We start from the raw sequence: 16,363 nt of genomic DNA on the forward strand, positions 1-16,363 counted from the left end.
TTTGTAGCAGTGTCTCTTGCACTGGCCTCACTTTTATTTAAAATAACACCCTCTTTCTTTTGTTTTTTCCAGTTTTGTAAAACACATATTTGCCAATCCTCCTGTCACCTGACAAAGGGAGCTCTGGCCCACAAATGAGTATGCTGGTTTGCTAGTTTTGACTGAAGGTCAAAACTTCTTTCATTTCTGCATCAGACCAAAAGGACTACTCTTCTGGAACGTGAGACTGTATTGGTCATAATGTTTTAAATTTTCCAGCTTTGAATTCTGCTATCCATTGTAATGGTGTGCCCCAAACCCCGTTTTATAGTTAGCTTTAGGCATATATGCTTTTCTGGTCTGTAGCATTGACAAGAATCATCTAGAACCCACCCACTCCCTTTTCATGCTGTTCATCTGGATGAAGACAGGAAAGCACTGTGAACTGGGGTAGAAGAAGTGGATTGAATACATTCACTGCCTTCATCACAAATGCCTCAGTGCACCCCTTCTACCACCCTTTATAATGCCTGTCTGCCATTCTGCTTTACCAGTTATCCATCAGCTCTAAGTGTCCTGCAAATCCTTTGAGGGTTTTCATGATTGTGATTAAGACTAATCTGTGGGGTGGTGTCTAGTAGCCGCTATCTCCTTCCTGATTCTGTCTTGTCATTCATTAAGAGTGCTTAGTGCAAATGGACCCTTCATTAGCATAAACAGCAAAACACATTCCCATATGTTTCCCTTGCAGGCTTTTCACATTCCTGAATATCTATTGGTTTATGTCACTTGCCGGGTGGAACCAGTCTGCTCAGTCTTCTCTTCCAATACCCTGGGGAGTTCAGTTTTCTTTCCCTCTCTTTTCCAGATGCCAGATATATATATATATATATATATATATATATATATATATATATATATATAGTGACTAGGATAGTTAAATGATGTTAATCATTAAATGATGTTAATCATTTAACTGCATAGACTTGTTGGCATAAAAAATGTCTTCAAGAGATGCCTAAAAGTCAAAAGTGAGGATGCCTACTGAATCTCTGCAGGAAGAGTGTCCCACAAATTGGAGCTGGTGACCAAAGTATGTGGATAACTCTCTACTTATTGACATTGGGTGTCTCCCTACCTCCCAGGTGCAAACTGTGAATAAAACTGTGTTGGTGCTTTAAAAAATATGCTATACCTAATGAAATGTGGAAAAACGAAAATCCCTGTTAGTGTCATACCTTCTTAATTTCTAGAATTTCATGATTCATTTCACCTTAGAATATTAAACTTTATGTTAATTTTATATATTTATACCTTTAACCACCAAGGTATTTTAGTATATTAAGGCTGCAAACATGTCACACTTACCTGATAATAAGCCCCATCGAACATTACAACACTTGAACACTCTATTATCACACTGTAAGAATGCATCTATTTTTGGCATATTGACTTTCCATAAATAAATGTGAATAAAACTCAATATATTTTCTCCGTAAGTGCCTTGAGCACGGAGATATTTCTTATTATGTTGTCTCCAGCCAAGCTTCGTGTGGCTTTTAAAAGTACAGAAATATAAGGGCAATCCACACACTTCAAACCACTCTCCTTCCTGCGAGCGTCAATACAACAACATTGTCATGGCAACAAGGCCCCTTTGCTCCAATCAGATCAATTCAGAAAATAAAGCAAGGTGATGACATCACAATATGTACTGACATCACACAATGTTGGGTGTTAGGGGAGAGGACGGGGTGACAGTGGTTCTACTAGAAAAATAAAATGACATTGTCAGTATAAGTGTAGATTTATAGCATAATGTACCTTTAAGCGCATATAGCTGTAATTACAACGCATTTGATTTCTCTTAGGAACAGGAAATAAATGATCATATAAAAATAAACCATCGACCTCAAACCTGATGTATTTAGTTAGTTACGTGCTGCATTTATAGAATACCTTTCGTCACATCTGAGGTGATCCCAGGCTAGTTGATGTTGTTGTTGTTTAGTTGTGTCCGACTCTTCGTGACCCCATGGACCAGAGCACACCAGGCACTCCTGTCTTCCACTGCCTCCCGCAGTTTGGTCAAACTCATGCTGGTAGCTTCGAGAACACTGTCCAGCCATCTCGTCCTCTGTCGTCCTCTTCTCCTTGTGCCCTCCTTCTTTCCCAACATCAGGGTCTTTTCCAGGGAGTCTTCTCTTCTCATGAGGTGGCCAAAGTATTGGAGTCTCAGCTTCAGGATCTGTCCTTCCAGTGAGCACTCAGGGCTGATTTCCTTAAGAATGGATAGGTTTGATCTTCTTGCAGTCCATGAGACTCTCAAGAGTCTTCTCCAGCACCACCCAAGCTGGTTATCAACACATAAAAACTGAAAATAAAAGCTAAGTGATTACTGCAACAGCATAGAGATCCAGTAACAAGAGGCAACTGAAACTGGGTAGGGAACATTCTAAGGGCCACGTATCAGTGGTGGGTGGAGTTGGAGGCAAAAAAGTGGCGGAGCAACAAATGCAGATTTTGCCTTTGTACAGTACTGCAGTTTCTTTCTACATACATTCGCACACCATTCTCTATCACTGCTATTCCATGCCCTTACAACTGCTCCTACACTCCTGAAGTAGGAGTACGCACAGGTTTGTTTGCCAGGCATGAATGAGGAGTGGTGGTGGAACACTCTGAGCATGTGCCCATTTCAGTTTAAATTCACTTAAATTGTAGTACCGTCAGGAGTGCCACTACAGGAATAAAAAGGAGTTTGCTTCTGCTGCCCTGACGCTAACCAAACACATTTACTTGGGGAAAGGCACAATTTTGTTGTAGAAATGGCTAATACAAGTTTTAAGGAAAACTTAACAAAATGGTTCTGTAACTACTCACATGTACAGCTGCTCCAATGAGTTTTTTAAAGGGAAAAAAAGTGGGGAGGAGGTGAGGAAGGATGCAGTGATGACCAGCCTCATTTCCATGCCAGCCCAAGAACTACTGCCACTTTTTACATCTATTGCCCTCTAGGCAGTCCTTCAACATACATGGTGTAGTGGTTAGAGTGTCAGATCAGGACCTGGGAGACCAGGGTTCAAGTCTCTCTCCCCCCCCAGCTCATTGGGTGACCTGAGGCCAATTACTGCTGCTCATCTTGACCTACCCCACGGGGTTGTTGGGATTAAAGAGGAGGAGAGCCATGTACTTCCCCTTGAGGTTTTTTTTGGAGCAAAAGGTGGGGTATAAATGCAATAACGTAAATAAGGCCTAGCTTCCGCTGCACCAAGGCCAACATTCATTTTGCCCTGCTAACGACCAAAGCCACGCTCCAGTTTGCAAAAAAAGCTCACAGAGCGTGACCAGAATGTGTCAGATGTGTCATTGCACGCTTGCAGGAGCTTTCCTTCGGGGGGGGGGCTGCACTTTTTTTTTAAGACGCCAATGAGGGGAGGGGGCAAAGCTCGGTAGGAGGGCCCCAAGCCGTGCATTTAATGCTCCAGCCAAAGGACGTCAAACAGCAGAGCAGGAGTGGGAAAGGGGGCGGGGGGAGCAAGAAGACCACTCTGGGCTAGCCAGGTTTATCTGCCTCGCTACGAGGGAGCTTCACACGCTGCTCAGTCTGACCCTATTAGAAATGACTGGATAACTGGTTTCTTTTGGGGAGGGTGTATGAGCGTGTGAGCCCTGAGTGGTCCCCACAGCTAAGGACCTCCCCTGCCTCGCGTTCTGTAAAGCGGCTCGCTCCTGCAGCGCCTGGCCACTCCAGCCTCCTCAGCCGGCGGCGTCGGGGCGCGCGCGAGCGAGCGAGGTAGCGAGCGTCCTTTGGGCACCTCCGAGTGCGCCTTTCCGAGCGCGCGGAAGAGCTCGCGCGCTGAGGCTAAGGGCAGGCGGAGGGAGCGGGAGCGCGAGGTAGTCCCCCCCCCCCGCCTGCTTCCCTCCTCGGCTTTGCTGAGGCCGGCAAGAAGCAGCAACAGCAGCTGCTGCCCCTGCCGCCTGGTTGGCTTGCCGCTGCGCCGCGTGCTCGAGCCGGAGGCTGCTTTGCGAGCGCCCAAAGGAGCCGGCGCTGGGCTCGCAGCAGCCGAGGCAGCCCTGGCTCTCGGGGGAGCGACCCTGTGCATGCTGCCACACGCATGTGCGGGCGAAGGCTCCGGGATCGGAGCCGCTGCCTCGGCGGGCATGAAATGTGCGCTCCTCGGGCTGGCGAAATCGCCCAGCAAGAAAGGCGCCGCTGAATGGCCGAGGGGGCAGCGGGAGGAAGAAGGCGAGGAAGAGCCGGCCGGAGCCAGGAGCCCCAGCCGCTGCTTGCCCAGCATGCTGAGGAAGGTAAGTCATGGTTGGATGCGGCGCTCCTCTCTCCACGGCCGCGAAGGGGCGCCCAGGCTGAGAGGAATCCCGGGCAGCAGCAGCAGCAGCTGCGCCTCTCTCGCGCTCGCTCCCTCCCTCGCTCTCGGCGCCGGCGAGGCTTCGCGTTCGGAATTGGCGCGCTTCGGGGCAGCGACATATGGGAGCCTCGTTTGGTTGAGACCCAGGGAAGGAAAGGAGGGCCACCACCTGCTCCGTGCGGTTCCCCCAAGGCAAATAAAATGGGGAGGTTGCCACACGTTCCTGACAGGGAGGAAACATTGCAGAGGGGGCTTTTCCGTCGGCTCTCCGGTGTCTTGCCGGCTAGTGGTGTCTTTTTATTTCAGTGTGTCCCAAGCCTTGCAAGCGGCTCTGTGGGTCGTACGAAAGCTGTGTCTGTGTGACAGAGAGACCCGGCGCCCTTTTACCATTTACTGTATTACACGCACGAGACGGAGCTGCTCGGCTCTCATAGGCGTTTTTGCGGGATCTGGCCGTTAGAGTGCGCAGTTCCCCCAAAATCTCTCCCAGTTCCTCACAGTGATGAATCTTTGGGGGCTTTTGGGGGGGGGGGCTTTCCAGTAATTCGGCCTCAAGTGGTACCTTTCCCTAGGCAGATGTTTATCTTCAAATATGTGCCTGCCTTATCGTGAGGGGACTGTTGGTAAGGCAGTTAGCGAAAGGTCTTGTTTCGGAGCCATCTGACCTGACTGCTTCACCTCATTTTGGATGTCGGCTGTGTTTTTGCTCAGGGCGCGAAACAAAATCTCAGGCAAATCAATGGGCAAGGTTCCCACTGACGTGCAAGGTGTCGTTTTTGTTTCTAGTCTGCCGGAGTGTGGCATGTGTTGCTCTCATGGACACACCTCCAGCACATCCAAATATGCCCAGCTGCCCATATATGGAGTGGACCTGGAGCCTGCCCACCTGCGCATACAACTGCTTGAGAAGAGCATCCTGGGTTGTGGGATGTGCGTGGCTCACTTGGCCCGTTTCAGGCGTGGGCATGGACAGTTGTGTGGACCAGAGGATGCACCCCGTGAATGTTGTGCCGAAGCAGTTCATACGCTATACGGAAGTGGAGGAAGTACTTTTTGGGCAGTTCCTGCTGTGACTCATGAAGTGGGACTTCCAGACCTTGTACCTGATTTTTCTCATTTGTAATATTCAAATAGGACTTGCTGTGCCCCATTTGTAGCAGGGTTTATTTTAGGGTGCCAGTGAGCAGCCACCCTCACTTCCTCCAGCAGACTCCATTCCACCTCCTTTGGTTTTCTGGGTTTCCCCCTCCTCAGCAGACACTGAGCACTTTCTGGTCACTCAGCATCTGGGTATGTGGTTGTTTTTTTAAAATTGTTTTGCATTTGCTTTTTACTTCCCTTAAGTATTTTTTGTACTTCCGTAGACCTTAGGTTTTGCCCAAGCATGCTGATACTGACTGTTTGTTTTCCAGTTGCCCCAGTACAATCCTGCCTGCACTCAGCAACTGAGTTCGCTATTAGAAGGGGTGATAAACCAACTCATTCAAAAATAGTTCTCCAATATTAAACTTGTAGCAAAATGATGATGTTAAGGGTGTCCAGAGAAGCATTTTGCATATAAAAGAAAAAACACTACAGGTGAGTTTTGAGGTGTGCCCTGAAGCCATATGCCCTGCAGAACTGAAAAATTCAACAAATATAGGACCTGTGATGCTTGGATGTCTTGAGGTAAGAAAATGTCTCAAATGACACCTGGCAGTCCTAGTAATTGTAAACTCTTCTGGGAACAGTTGGCAACTCCCTGCAAGGAGTTCACATGCTTGGGTATGATTCTTAGCACAGCTATTGCCCAGGTGTGTGGAAACCTATTAAGGTCAATGTAGTTCCCTGTTATTCCCATCATGACTCTGATGCAATCACTGTGACCAGTATTGTGCCAATCTCCTTTGCCTTCCAGTTGTGTACAATCATTCTCAGTTGTGTCTAGTTAAAGAGCACTCAGATGTGAATCTAATAAGTGCAGTGATTCACAGAACTAGAGAATGTCATGGGACCTGGTAAGCAGGATAGTCAGATGTAAAAGCTGGGACTGAAATTCCCTCTTCTACATCACTATTGAAAGCGTGTAGGTCGGAGCTACCCTTGGCCACTCTTACTGGGAGGTTATCTAGTCCAAGCCTGCTCAGTCCAAACTTAAAGCCTCTGATCTAATATGCGCGCCCAGCAGTTTCCTTAAAACCATCTAAGGAAAAATGTCCTGAATCATGGGATGAGATCCACTAGTGTGCCATGAGTGTGTCACCAGGATGCCAGGAGTCAGTTTTGGGTGGAAAATTGATAAACACTAGGTCCTGCTAGTAAAAGATGAAGTAAAAAATGTGGGGGAACCTAAGAGGAGTTCAGGTTTATGGAAGAGGATTCTGAATTAGAAGTTGAATTGCAGCATCACCTGAAGGCGTTTTTAAAAAGAATCTTAAGTAATATTGTATAGCATTGCAGTGTAGATTTGTACATGCTGCTTTTATTATGGACCTCCTAGTTCACAATGTTTGTTGTAATCAATCCCACGCACAGCATGGAGCCGCGAATGACTGAATGCCACCATTACACTTTTTATTCGTGGCAACTGCACTTGCTTACCTACAGGACTGTGGGCTCCATTTTGCAACTTCTGTTTGGGGAAAAAAATCCACTGTGCTGCTTCAAATGGTTAAAGCGATATACAACTAAACCTGTGTCAATCTTGCAGCTGCTACGTCACAGTGGTGCTAGTCAGAGGAAAATTTGAGAGATTTGCATTAGGATTATTCAACATAAGCACTTTTTGAAGTCAGTAAAAAGGGCGCAAGTGTATGTAGCTACTCTTTTGGCTTGAAACATGATTGATTAAAGTTGCCTGAGATTGTTTTGTGTTGGGGTTCGACAAAGCCTTCCATCTGCCCACCCCCTCATTTCTGCATTTGCCTGATAGTAAATCCTGTTGGCATTGAATCAGATTGCTCCCCAGTAAATACCTATTTAAGCTTGGAGCTGTTGGGTAGCGAAACTTTCCCATCTACAGCAGAAGCCTCTCCTCACTACAGTATGTGCTTTTAGTTGCCATGGAATCCTGTACTTAAACGTAATGTTATCTGCAGCCTCTGAGTCAACTTCATAGCACATGCTATTGTTTATGGCTCTTGCAAAGCTTAAATAAAGGACTTCAGGTTGGCTAAGAAGAATCCTTTTCTACATTGTACTTAAACACAGAAGAGGCACTGACAGCAGCTACTTGATACAGGGGTTGCATTGTCGAAAGCAACTTGCCCTTGCCTTCGCTGAGTCAAAGAATAAGAGCTGAGAAACAGCCGTGAGCTATCTTTAGGGATTGTTGGTGTGTGGCAGTTCTGCCTGCATCTGTTGTTGGTTGCATGGCCATGAATTATTTCACTGGCATAACATCTCAGGCAGGAAGGTAGTTTATTAGATAACACAACTTTTCATTGCTCGTTTTGTGTAAAGCTTGTCGTAATAATAGTTTTAAGTAGAGAAGCACAAGGTATCTTAATGTTCATTAAAACTGGCAAGCAGAAATGTGAAGAAACACCTGTTAAGATTAGTAACAGGCAGGTTGGAATCTTCATCCACAATGGCATTTTTTTGTACAGAGAATGGTGGCATGGTAGCACTTCTTTTAGGGAGGGGGAAACTAACCCAAGTTTTATGAAATTTAGTGGTGTTCCCACAGTTGGCATAGATGGAAGCTGAAGTGGGTCAACCATCCATTTTCCTGTTGTGGTTACATGTGGATAATCCTTATATGCACAGGCTAACACATGATTAAGGGCAGATTATTTAATTATTTGGTTAAGGCAGTCTTCACCAAAATCTGGTGTTTTGGAGCTGCAGTTCTGTGCTAGCTACAGATGATGGGAATTATAAAAACCTGAGGGCACCTGGTTAGTGAAGGTTGGGTTAAGTGCTTACATTGTCTAGCTTAATAATTAAGCAGCAGGTAGCCTCATATTAGGGACGCGGGTGGCGCTGTGGTCTAAACCACTGAGCCTAGGACTTGCTGATTAGAAGGTCGGTGGTTCGAATCCCCGCGACGGGGTGAGCTCCTGTTGCTTGGTCCCTGCTCCTGCCAACCTAGCAGTTCAAAAGTACGTCAAAGTGCAAGTAGATAAATAGGTACCGCTCCAGTGGGAAGGTAAATGGCGTTTCCGTGCGCTGCTCTGGTTTTGCCAGAAGCGGCTTAGTCGTGCTGGCCATGTGACCTGGAAAAACGCTCCAGTGGGAAGGTAAATGGCGTTTCCGTGCGCTGCTCTGGTTTTGCCAGAAGCGGCTTAGTCGTGCTGGCCATGTGACCTGGAAAAACTGTCTGCGGACAAACGTCAGCTCCCTTGGCCAGTAAAGCGAGATGAGCGCCGCAACCCCAGAGTCGTTCGTGACTGGACTTAACTGTCAGGGGTCCTTTACCTTTACCTTTACCTTTAGCCTCATATTTGTGGGAAATTAATCATTCTGGCTAGTATGTGTGAATAAGTTTCAGAAAAAATCCTTCCTTGCCCTTCTTTCACTTTTGAGCAGTGTCCTTGCCCCTTTCCCCTCAAGAATCCCCAAAGCAATGTGGTGCCATTTTTTTTCAGCCAGTCAGATTTGATGACATCATCAAGTCGAATCTGAGAGATCTCATACAGCCAAATAATAAAGTCAAAAAGAAGTGATAACATTGCCTTCACTTTGGAAAGGCTATTGATGATGTCATGCACTCACTTTTTACCCAGCACGAAAGGTTCCTAAATAAACTTCGCGCTCCTGTAGGAGAGGACACGAGTCCTTTTATGAAGTTCTGTTTAAAAGGGCAGGTCCTTTTCTGTGTCAGTAACTGGGTAAAGGAAAGGAAATGGAGTTAATAAACTTAACTGTTTTCAAAAGGAAAAAAGAAAGTAGTGGAGTTCTGCAAGAATCTATATTTGGACCCATGGCATTTTAATTTATTATCTGGGATCAGAGGTATGCCATGTGGTAGCCAAGTTTGTGGGGGACAGCAGTTTATTCTGGATGGTAATAGCCAAGCAGGCTGAAAAGAACTCCAGAAATATCTCTCCAAATTGGATGAAAGGCATACTAGAGCAAAATCCAATATTTGATGGGAATTGGAATCCAACAATTTCTGGGAAACTACACGTCTGTCACCTCTAATCTGTAGTATAGCTACGTTTGGAAGGGCAGTTCAGGTCCTCTAATGAAAAAGAGATATAATTAAAACTGGAAAAGAGAAGAGCAATTTAAGTAGCATGGAGATTGTGGCTTTTCCCAACAAGGCAAAGCTAAAGTGCTTAGGGCTTTTTAGTTAAGAAATGAGACTATTGAGAGGGGACCTGATTGAGATTTACCAAATTTTGAATGGTCTGGAGCAGTGGTTCCAAACTAACTAAGCCAAGCCACAGACTGCATACTTTTTAGAAATTATTATTATTAATCATTACATTTATAGATCACTTTTATCTCCCAAGGAACTCAAGGTGGTGTACATGTTTCTCTTTCCTCCCATTTCATCCTCACAACAGCCCTATGAGATAGGTTAAGCTAAGAGACACGGTGGCTGGCCCAAGGTTCACCCAGTGAGCTCCTTGGCTGAGTGGGGATTCAAACCTTGCTTTCCCAGGTTCTAGTCCAACCCTTTAACCATTATACCACGTTGATATCTCAGTGGCAGTTTTTGTTGTGTGAATGGTGCCAGGGATCCCCTGAGTGGCTTATGTGGACGCCCTGAGGTCCGTGGTCCGCCAGCTGGGAAGCACTGGTTTAAAGAAAGAGTTCCAAGGAAGAAACATTTCTTTCTCTCTAACAACTACTACTACTACAGTGAAAAATTGTCAGCATTGTATTCCAAAGTATCACGTCACACAACCTGTGAGGCCATTTCCCCCAAACCCACACCACCTGCCTATCAGCTGACGTCACTTGTGATGTCATCAGATAGTTGGGGTTAAATCCTGCATTGGCTCCACACCTGTTCTCAGCAGAGTTCTCAGCCAAAGCAGTAGGATTTAACTTGCTGCTCAGTTAATGGAACCTCTATGTACAGAGGCAGTGTACTTTGAACACCAGCTTCTGAGGACACACAGTAGAGGCAGACATTGCCTTCATGTCCTGCTCATAAACTTTCTGGAAGCAACTGAGCGGCTGCTGTTTGGAATAGGATGCTGGACTAAGTGCATCCTTAGTTTGATCTAGCAGGTTGTTTTTTTAAGTTGTTAGATGAAGTGATTCATTGGTCCACCGTGTCACAGAGAAAAGGCTGCAAAGTTTGATAAGAAAATGCTATTTCTAGCAATAACCTGCCACTTTAAAATGCAAATAAATTACTTTTCTGAAATCACGTCACAGGCTTTGGCTAATGGTAAAACACATATTGTTGCCTTAAATGGCAATTAAAAAAAATTCTTTTGCAGGACTCAGTTAATTTTTCTGAGAACCAAACACACACGCGCGCGCGCGCACACACACACACACCAGATTCAAAGAGGATTCAATCTGTACCATTTTTATTAACCCTTTAAACATGGCACCCTGTTCAATAACAACTCTAAGCCAGGCTATTGTATAAGGAAAATGCTAATTAAATCTAAACAAAAATTATACGAAGCAATATATTCCAGAAGTATATTACTAATAAACTGTAAGGTTAAGTTATTCCTTTTTTTGGATATGACAATGTTAAGCTATTTTATTTTCTGTTTTATATATCCAAAGACAATAAAGGCCTTAAATCATCATCATACCTGGGTATTTTTAGCACAATCAATGGAAATACTATTGTATTTGAAGTTACCAGCTTAACAAAATGAATTTTTTTTTTTTAAACCATGGCACCCGACAGGGCCGGTACTAGACATTCTGCTGCCTGAGCAAGGAAGCAAACGGAGACAAACCCTCCCCCCCTCCTTGTTAAGGTGCATAATATCAAAGGAAAGCCAAATTATTGTGGCACATTAGGCAGAAAATCCCACAAGTACTATTTGTTCTCTCCTCCCTGGCAGTAAAAACACAATAATAAATACTTAGGAATATGCTGCCCTTTTGTGACACCCCAAACTAGCCGCTTCATTCTGCCTAATGGTAAGGCTGGCTCTGGAACCTAAAAGCCAAAGCCACCAGGCTTTCCTTCTACATTGTATAAAGGAGATGTTGTTCAGTGGATAAAGTCTTGGCCTTTGACTGGGAAGATCTTTATTTAATGAAGCTGACTGAATGGCCCTTAGCAAGTAACTCTTGCAGACTGGCCTACCTCACAGGGTTGCTGTTAGGATAAAATGTGATAGCAACACGAGGGTTTCCCTGGGTGTGCTGGATCAGGATCAGGATAGAAATGGACTACCTCCTTCATTTCCATGGGTCTTGCGTAACAGAAGCACTTGGATTGTACACTGCAGGAGCAAATGGCAGGAGTCCCTTTCCTTTACCTTGCTGCAGTGTAGACAGAGCAACTGCTCTGTTTTAAACAAATCTGGTGTGCTCTGTGTCTGGCAGAAATACTTCATGTCTGACATTGGATTAGAAAGGCTGTAACCTTTGTTTCCCGTTGTGAAAAGTGGGCCAAGTTTCTGTGTTGTTCTCAGCAGTATACATATTTTGAATTAAATAACTTTGAAATGTTAGCAGGCATAATAACACTGTGACTACGGGAATAACTGCTTTTTCTTTGCCTCCAAAAGGCATTTTGACAAGCTGAATGAAAGTGTAATATAAAGACTCTGTATTACATGATGGACTATTATGCAGTAAAACAGAATCCCATAGATATAATGTTCCCATTTTTCTTACGCTAATTCATACGAACACGTGAAGTCACATGTGTTATACAGTAGTTTTCCATGTTCCTTTTTTCCCTGTGTGCCATTATTTGTGTTTTGCTGGATGTAGCAATTATTGAAAGGCTTAGTAGCTTATAGCAGCTCACAGGGATGAGAAGGCTCTGTTTTTCACAGTTATTCTCACAGAGTTAATTGCATCACTTCGTAAATGCATTCAGGCTGAAATGCTCAGGCTGAAATTTGACATTTTGTATTAGACAGTTCTAGTCTGGTGTCGGACCCTGCTGCTCTGAGGGAATTATAGGTTTGTCTCTCTCGGCAAATGTGTTTGGGTTTGCTGCAGTGTTAGTAATTCCATCCCTTTGAGGACTGAAGTATGATTGGGCCTGCTTGCCTGCTTTGGTAGGAGGAGGAAGAAAGAGGTTGTGGGTAGTGCGAGCAGCAATAAACATTAAACAAAATATGTTTTCATTGTAGGCATCGTACAAACGGATGTTTATTTCAGATTGGGGGGAGGAAGTATTTTTGTAGTTCTGAAACTATTACTATGTAATGTGAAAACATTTTTGCTATTGGAATTTTTAAATAAATCATATAATATTTATTCTGGTTAGATTAGTCATTCACATTTTTGGCAATGTTTTCATAATCACAGTTTATATTTACTTCAATTCCTTAAACTAATTGAAGTTGTTACTGCTTAGGTCTTAATACTTAGGTTCTGAAACAAGTTGGTACTGTCAGTTTCCCACCTTTCTATAAATCTCACTCCTCCTGAGGCTCCTCTATTAGTATACCAGACTAGGGGATCACCACATACGCCCATCCTAACTGGTTTGGGATTCCTCTTCTCTCTCCAGAATATCTATCCCCTTCTTACTGAATTGAAACCCAAGTAGAGCGTTCCTTCATGGTTCCACTTCTCCTTTCTCTAATTCAGCTACCAGTTCTCACTTGTCTATATACTCTTAAAAGAACACCCCAGTTCAGAGACTTCCTTCTCAGCTGTAGATATCTCCTGAGAGGACTCAGCTACATTGGCAAAGAGAAAGTGCTTTATATGCGTTATATATGCATTATAACACAGTGGCACCAGATGGCGCTGTGGAGTTCAGATTTTGCCAACCCGATTTCTCATACAGAGTTTACGTGTTTAATATACCCCTATCCAACTGAATGCCAGTAACCCATACTCCAGTTTTATTTTTCCTTCCCAAAGTGCTATTTTTACCCCCTCTTCTGGCTAGCTGTACCTGCAGCCAGTCAGAGTCTCCAGCCCAGCACTCTGCAAGCTACACCACTCTTTTGCACTGGGTTGCTCTTTACATCCTTCCTGGCCCCCTTGAAAATAGGTACCAGGGTCAAATTGGTGTTTGAATTGTGACCTGTAGAATTGTGAACTGGATTTTAAATATGGTTTGTTACGAACAAACCTGTTGCCTGAATTATCAGGGGTATGAATCAAAGATTTTCCCTATTGGTGATTTGACTTTCCTTTCAATCAGTGACTGACTGGAAGATCTGAAGCACCTCTTACATGACTCATAGGCTTCAACTCTACAAAAATTGCATTGCAAATCAGAAACATTTTGAAGGAACTTTCATTTGCGTTTGTTAACCTTTTGGCCACGCTTAGACTGAATGTAGTTTGCCAAAGTACTGATGAACCTGGAAGAACAGAATGAACGGCTCAAATGATCACATAAAAATAAAATGCCAAAAACCTACATTTGGATTTGGTTCAGACTTTAATGTCCAACAGGCTCCAAAGAGGAAGCACTTAAGAGTATTGATAACACTTAGGGAACCTAAGGTTTTCATGGCTGCTTTTTATAATTAAAAAGCTGTTTTAACAATTTAATAACAAGAATAGTAGCTTTGAATAGATGACTATACTAGGCTGGGCCCTGCATACCTTGAATATGATATACTACCCTTTGCCCCAACATAATCTATTACAACTTAGTATCCCCCTCCAACTTCCATCCTCTCTCATCACTGGCCGTGCTGGCTTGGACTGATGAGAATTGTAGTCCAACAACTTGTTGAGGGCATCACACTGGTTACACATGATCTATTAGGCCCACTGCTAGTCCATTTGCGAAGCTAAGCAGGGTCCAGGATGATTTCAAATTGGATAGGGGACCACGTGCTGAAATTCCTGCGTTACATGTGGTTGGACTCTGAGTTCCTCCCAACTCTACAATTCTATGATTCTATGATACACTCAATTATTCTGTTTGTATGCTTAGTTCATATAGCAAGGGTACATATAGCCATTCACATTGGCTTCTAAAGCTATAACATTTCTGGAAATTAAGCAAATCGTGGCTGGTCCTCCATCATTATCATCACCACCGCCACCAACATCTTAGTTAGTGGCATTAGTGCACTACAGTACAGCAGGTGTGGGGACCATTTGGCCATTCAGATATTGCTGAATTACAACTCCCATCCTCTTGGCCAATAACCATGTTTTCTGGAGCTAATGGGAGTTGTAGTTCAACATCTGAAAAGATAAAGGTTTATCACACCTGTTTTACAGGGTAAGTAAAAATGCCATACAGATTCCTGTCAAAGTTTGGAAGGAAGAGGACAGAAGGAGAGGAGGGACAAGACTAACAAGGGATAAATTGGAACAAATCTATTTAAATGTACTTGGACTTAAATGCCATTGAGTAAGAAATGGGCTAAGAAATTGCTCCTTTTGAAGTGTTTGAAATGCCTTTTTGAAGCATGGGAAGTCCCAACAAAAATATATATAATTTAGGCAGAATATGTGGACTATTTGATATGTATATTGTATAATTTGGAACATTCAATGTGATTTGATTGGATTGTTAAAATGGGAAACTTAATAAAAATGACTAAAAAAGAAATGCCTTTTTGGTTCCTAAGACAAATTTTGATTTGGAGTTCAGCATTAGCATGTGCTTCTCTTATTTAATTTTCTAGTCCTTGATATAAATTTGGTTATAACTAAATCACAGATGCCTGCCAACCTAGCAGTTCGAAAGCACCTCCGGGTGCAAGTAGATAAATAGGGACCGCTTACCAGCAGGAAGGTAAACGGCGTTTCCGTGTGCGGCTCTGGCTCTGGCTCTGGCCAGAGCAGCGATGTCACGCTGGCCACGTGACCCGGAAGTGTCTCCGGACAGCGCTGGCCCCTGGCCTCTTAAGTGAGATGGGCGCACAACCCCAGAGTCTGTCAAGACTGGCCCCTACGGGCAGGGGTACCTTTACCTTTACCTAAATCACAGATACTGTACATTTTTCATTAATTCACTTATGGCATGTAATTTAGGTATTGTTGTGATACAGCTCTGGCTTATGGAATAAGAATGTTAAATTTGTAATACAGAATGATGTCTGTGCCACAGCCAATACATGTAATTTCAGGGTAGGAAGATAAACCCATTTGCTTTTAAAAATTAGATGGGAACATTTTCTGTTCTCACCCCAGAATACCAAAATACGCTAACTATGCAGAAACTATTATACAGTGTGCTTATTTTCCCACAGTCTGTTGTTTATGCAAGCCGTACCCATAATTGCCTCAAGACTTCGTGAATTGTTCATGACTATTTCTCATTGCTAAGCAATCACTTAATATGGTTAAACTGCTAAGCTGAAGATAAATGACTTAAATTATTACAGAATAATAGCACATCTGCTAAGACCCTTCTAGTACTGCAGCAACAATAGACTTGTAATCGAAGAGGAATTCTTCATGTACAAGAAACATTTTGTTAAGCTGTAGTATGTGATTTTGGATATACATGATTAACAACAAACCCTCCTTTACAAGATAATATATGTTTCAGTTCTGGTTTATTTAATGAATCCCTTATAAACAGGACTGAGGGAGGAAAGGAAGGTGCCAAGGACAGGAGGTCTATTGCATGAAATTCTAAGATCCCGAAGGAAATTAGGCTCCAAACAGAACTGGCACAGCCTCATGCCTTGTTTGAGTGTGTCCCACCTCCAAATATGTAGTGGAGGTTTTGATGCAGAGATGCATTTAAATGAAATTTATTTCCCCTCCCCCCGCAAAGAGTGAGAGGGTGTGTGTGTGTGTTTCGGTGGCGCAGTTGTATAAGTAGAATGTATCATGTGAATACCTGCATACTTAAAGCGTTCTGGGTGGTGAAAGTCTTGCGCTGCCTGAATCACAGTATTACCAGGATTTTGCCAGGATTAGTTCACCACTTTAAAATGTGGGAGGCATCAAGGATATCTTCCTGCAAATATGGGTGACGTAATGAACTAGCG

General features: G+C 43.7%; 1 protein-coding gene across 1 annotated transcript in view; it reads left to right on the forward strand.

The window, feature by feature from the left end:
- Nucleotides 1-4,103: 4,103 nt before the first annotated feature.
- TMCC3 (transmembrane and coiled-coil domain family 3) overlaps nt 4,104-16,363 on the forward strand; it is a 99,327-nt gene continuing 87,067 nt past the window's right edge. Inside the window, exon 1 of the mRNA XM_079993454.1 lies at nt 4,104-4,290. Coding sequence (XP_079849580.1) covers nt 4,144-4,290 — 147 coding nt within the window. The 5' untranslated portion in view covers nt 4,104-4,143. The remainder of the gene's footprint in view (nt 4,291-16,363) is intronic.

The sequence above is a fragment of the Podarcis cretensis genome (genome assembly GCF_951804945.1).
Source record: "Podarcis cretensis genome assembly, chromosome: 10".
NCBI lineage: Eukaryota > Metazoa > Chordata > Lepidosauria > Squamata > Lacertidae > Podarcis > Podarcis cretensis.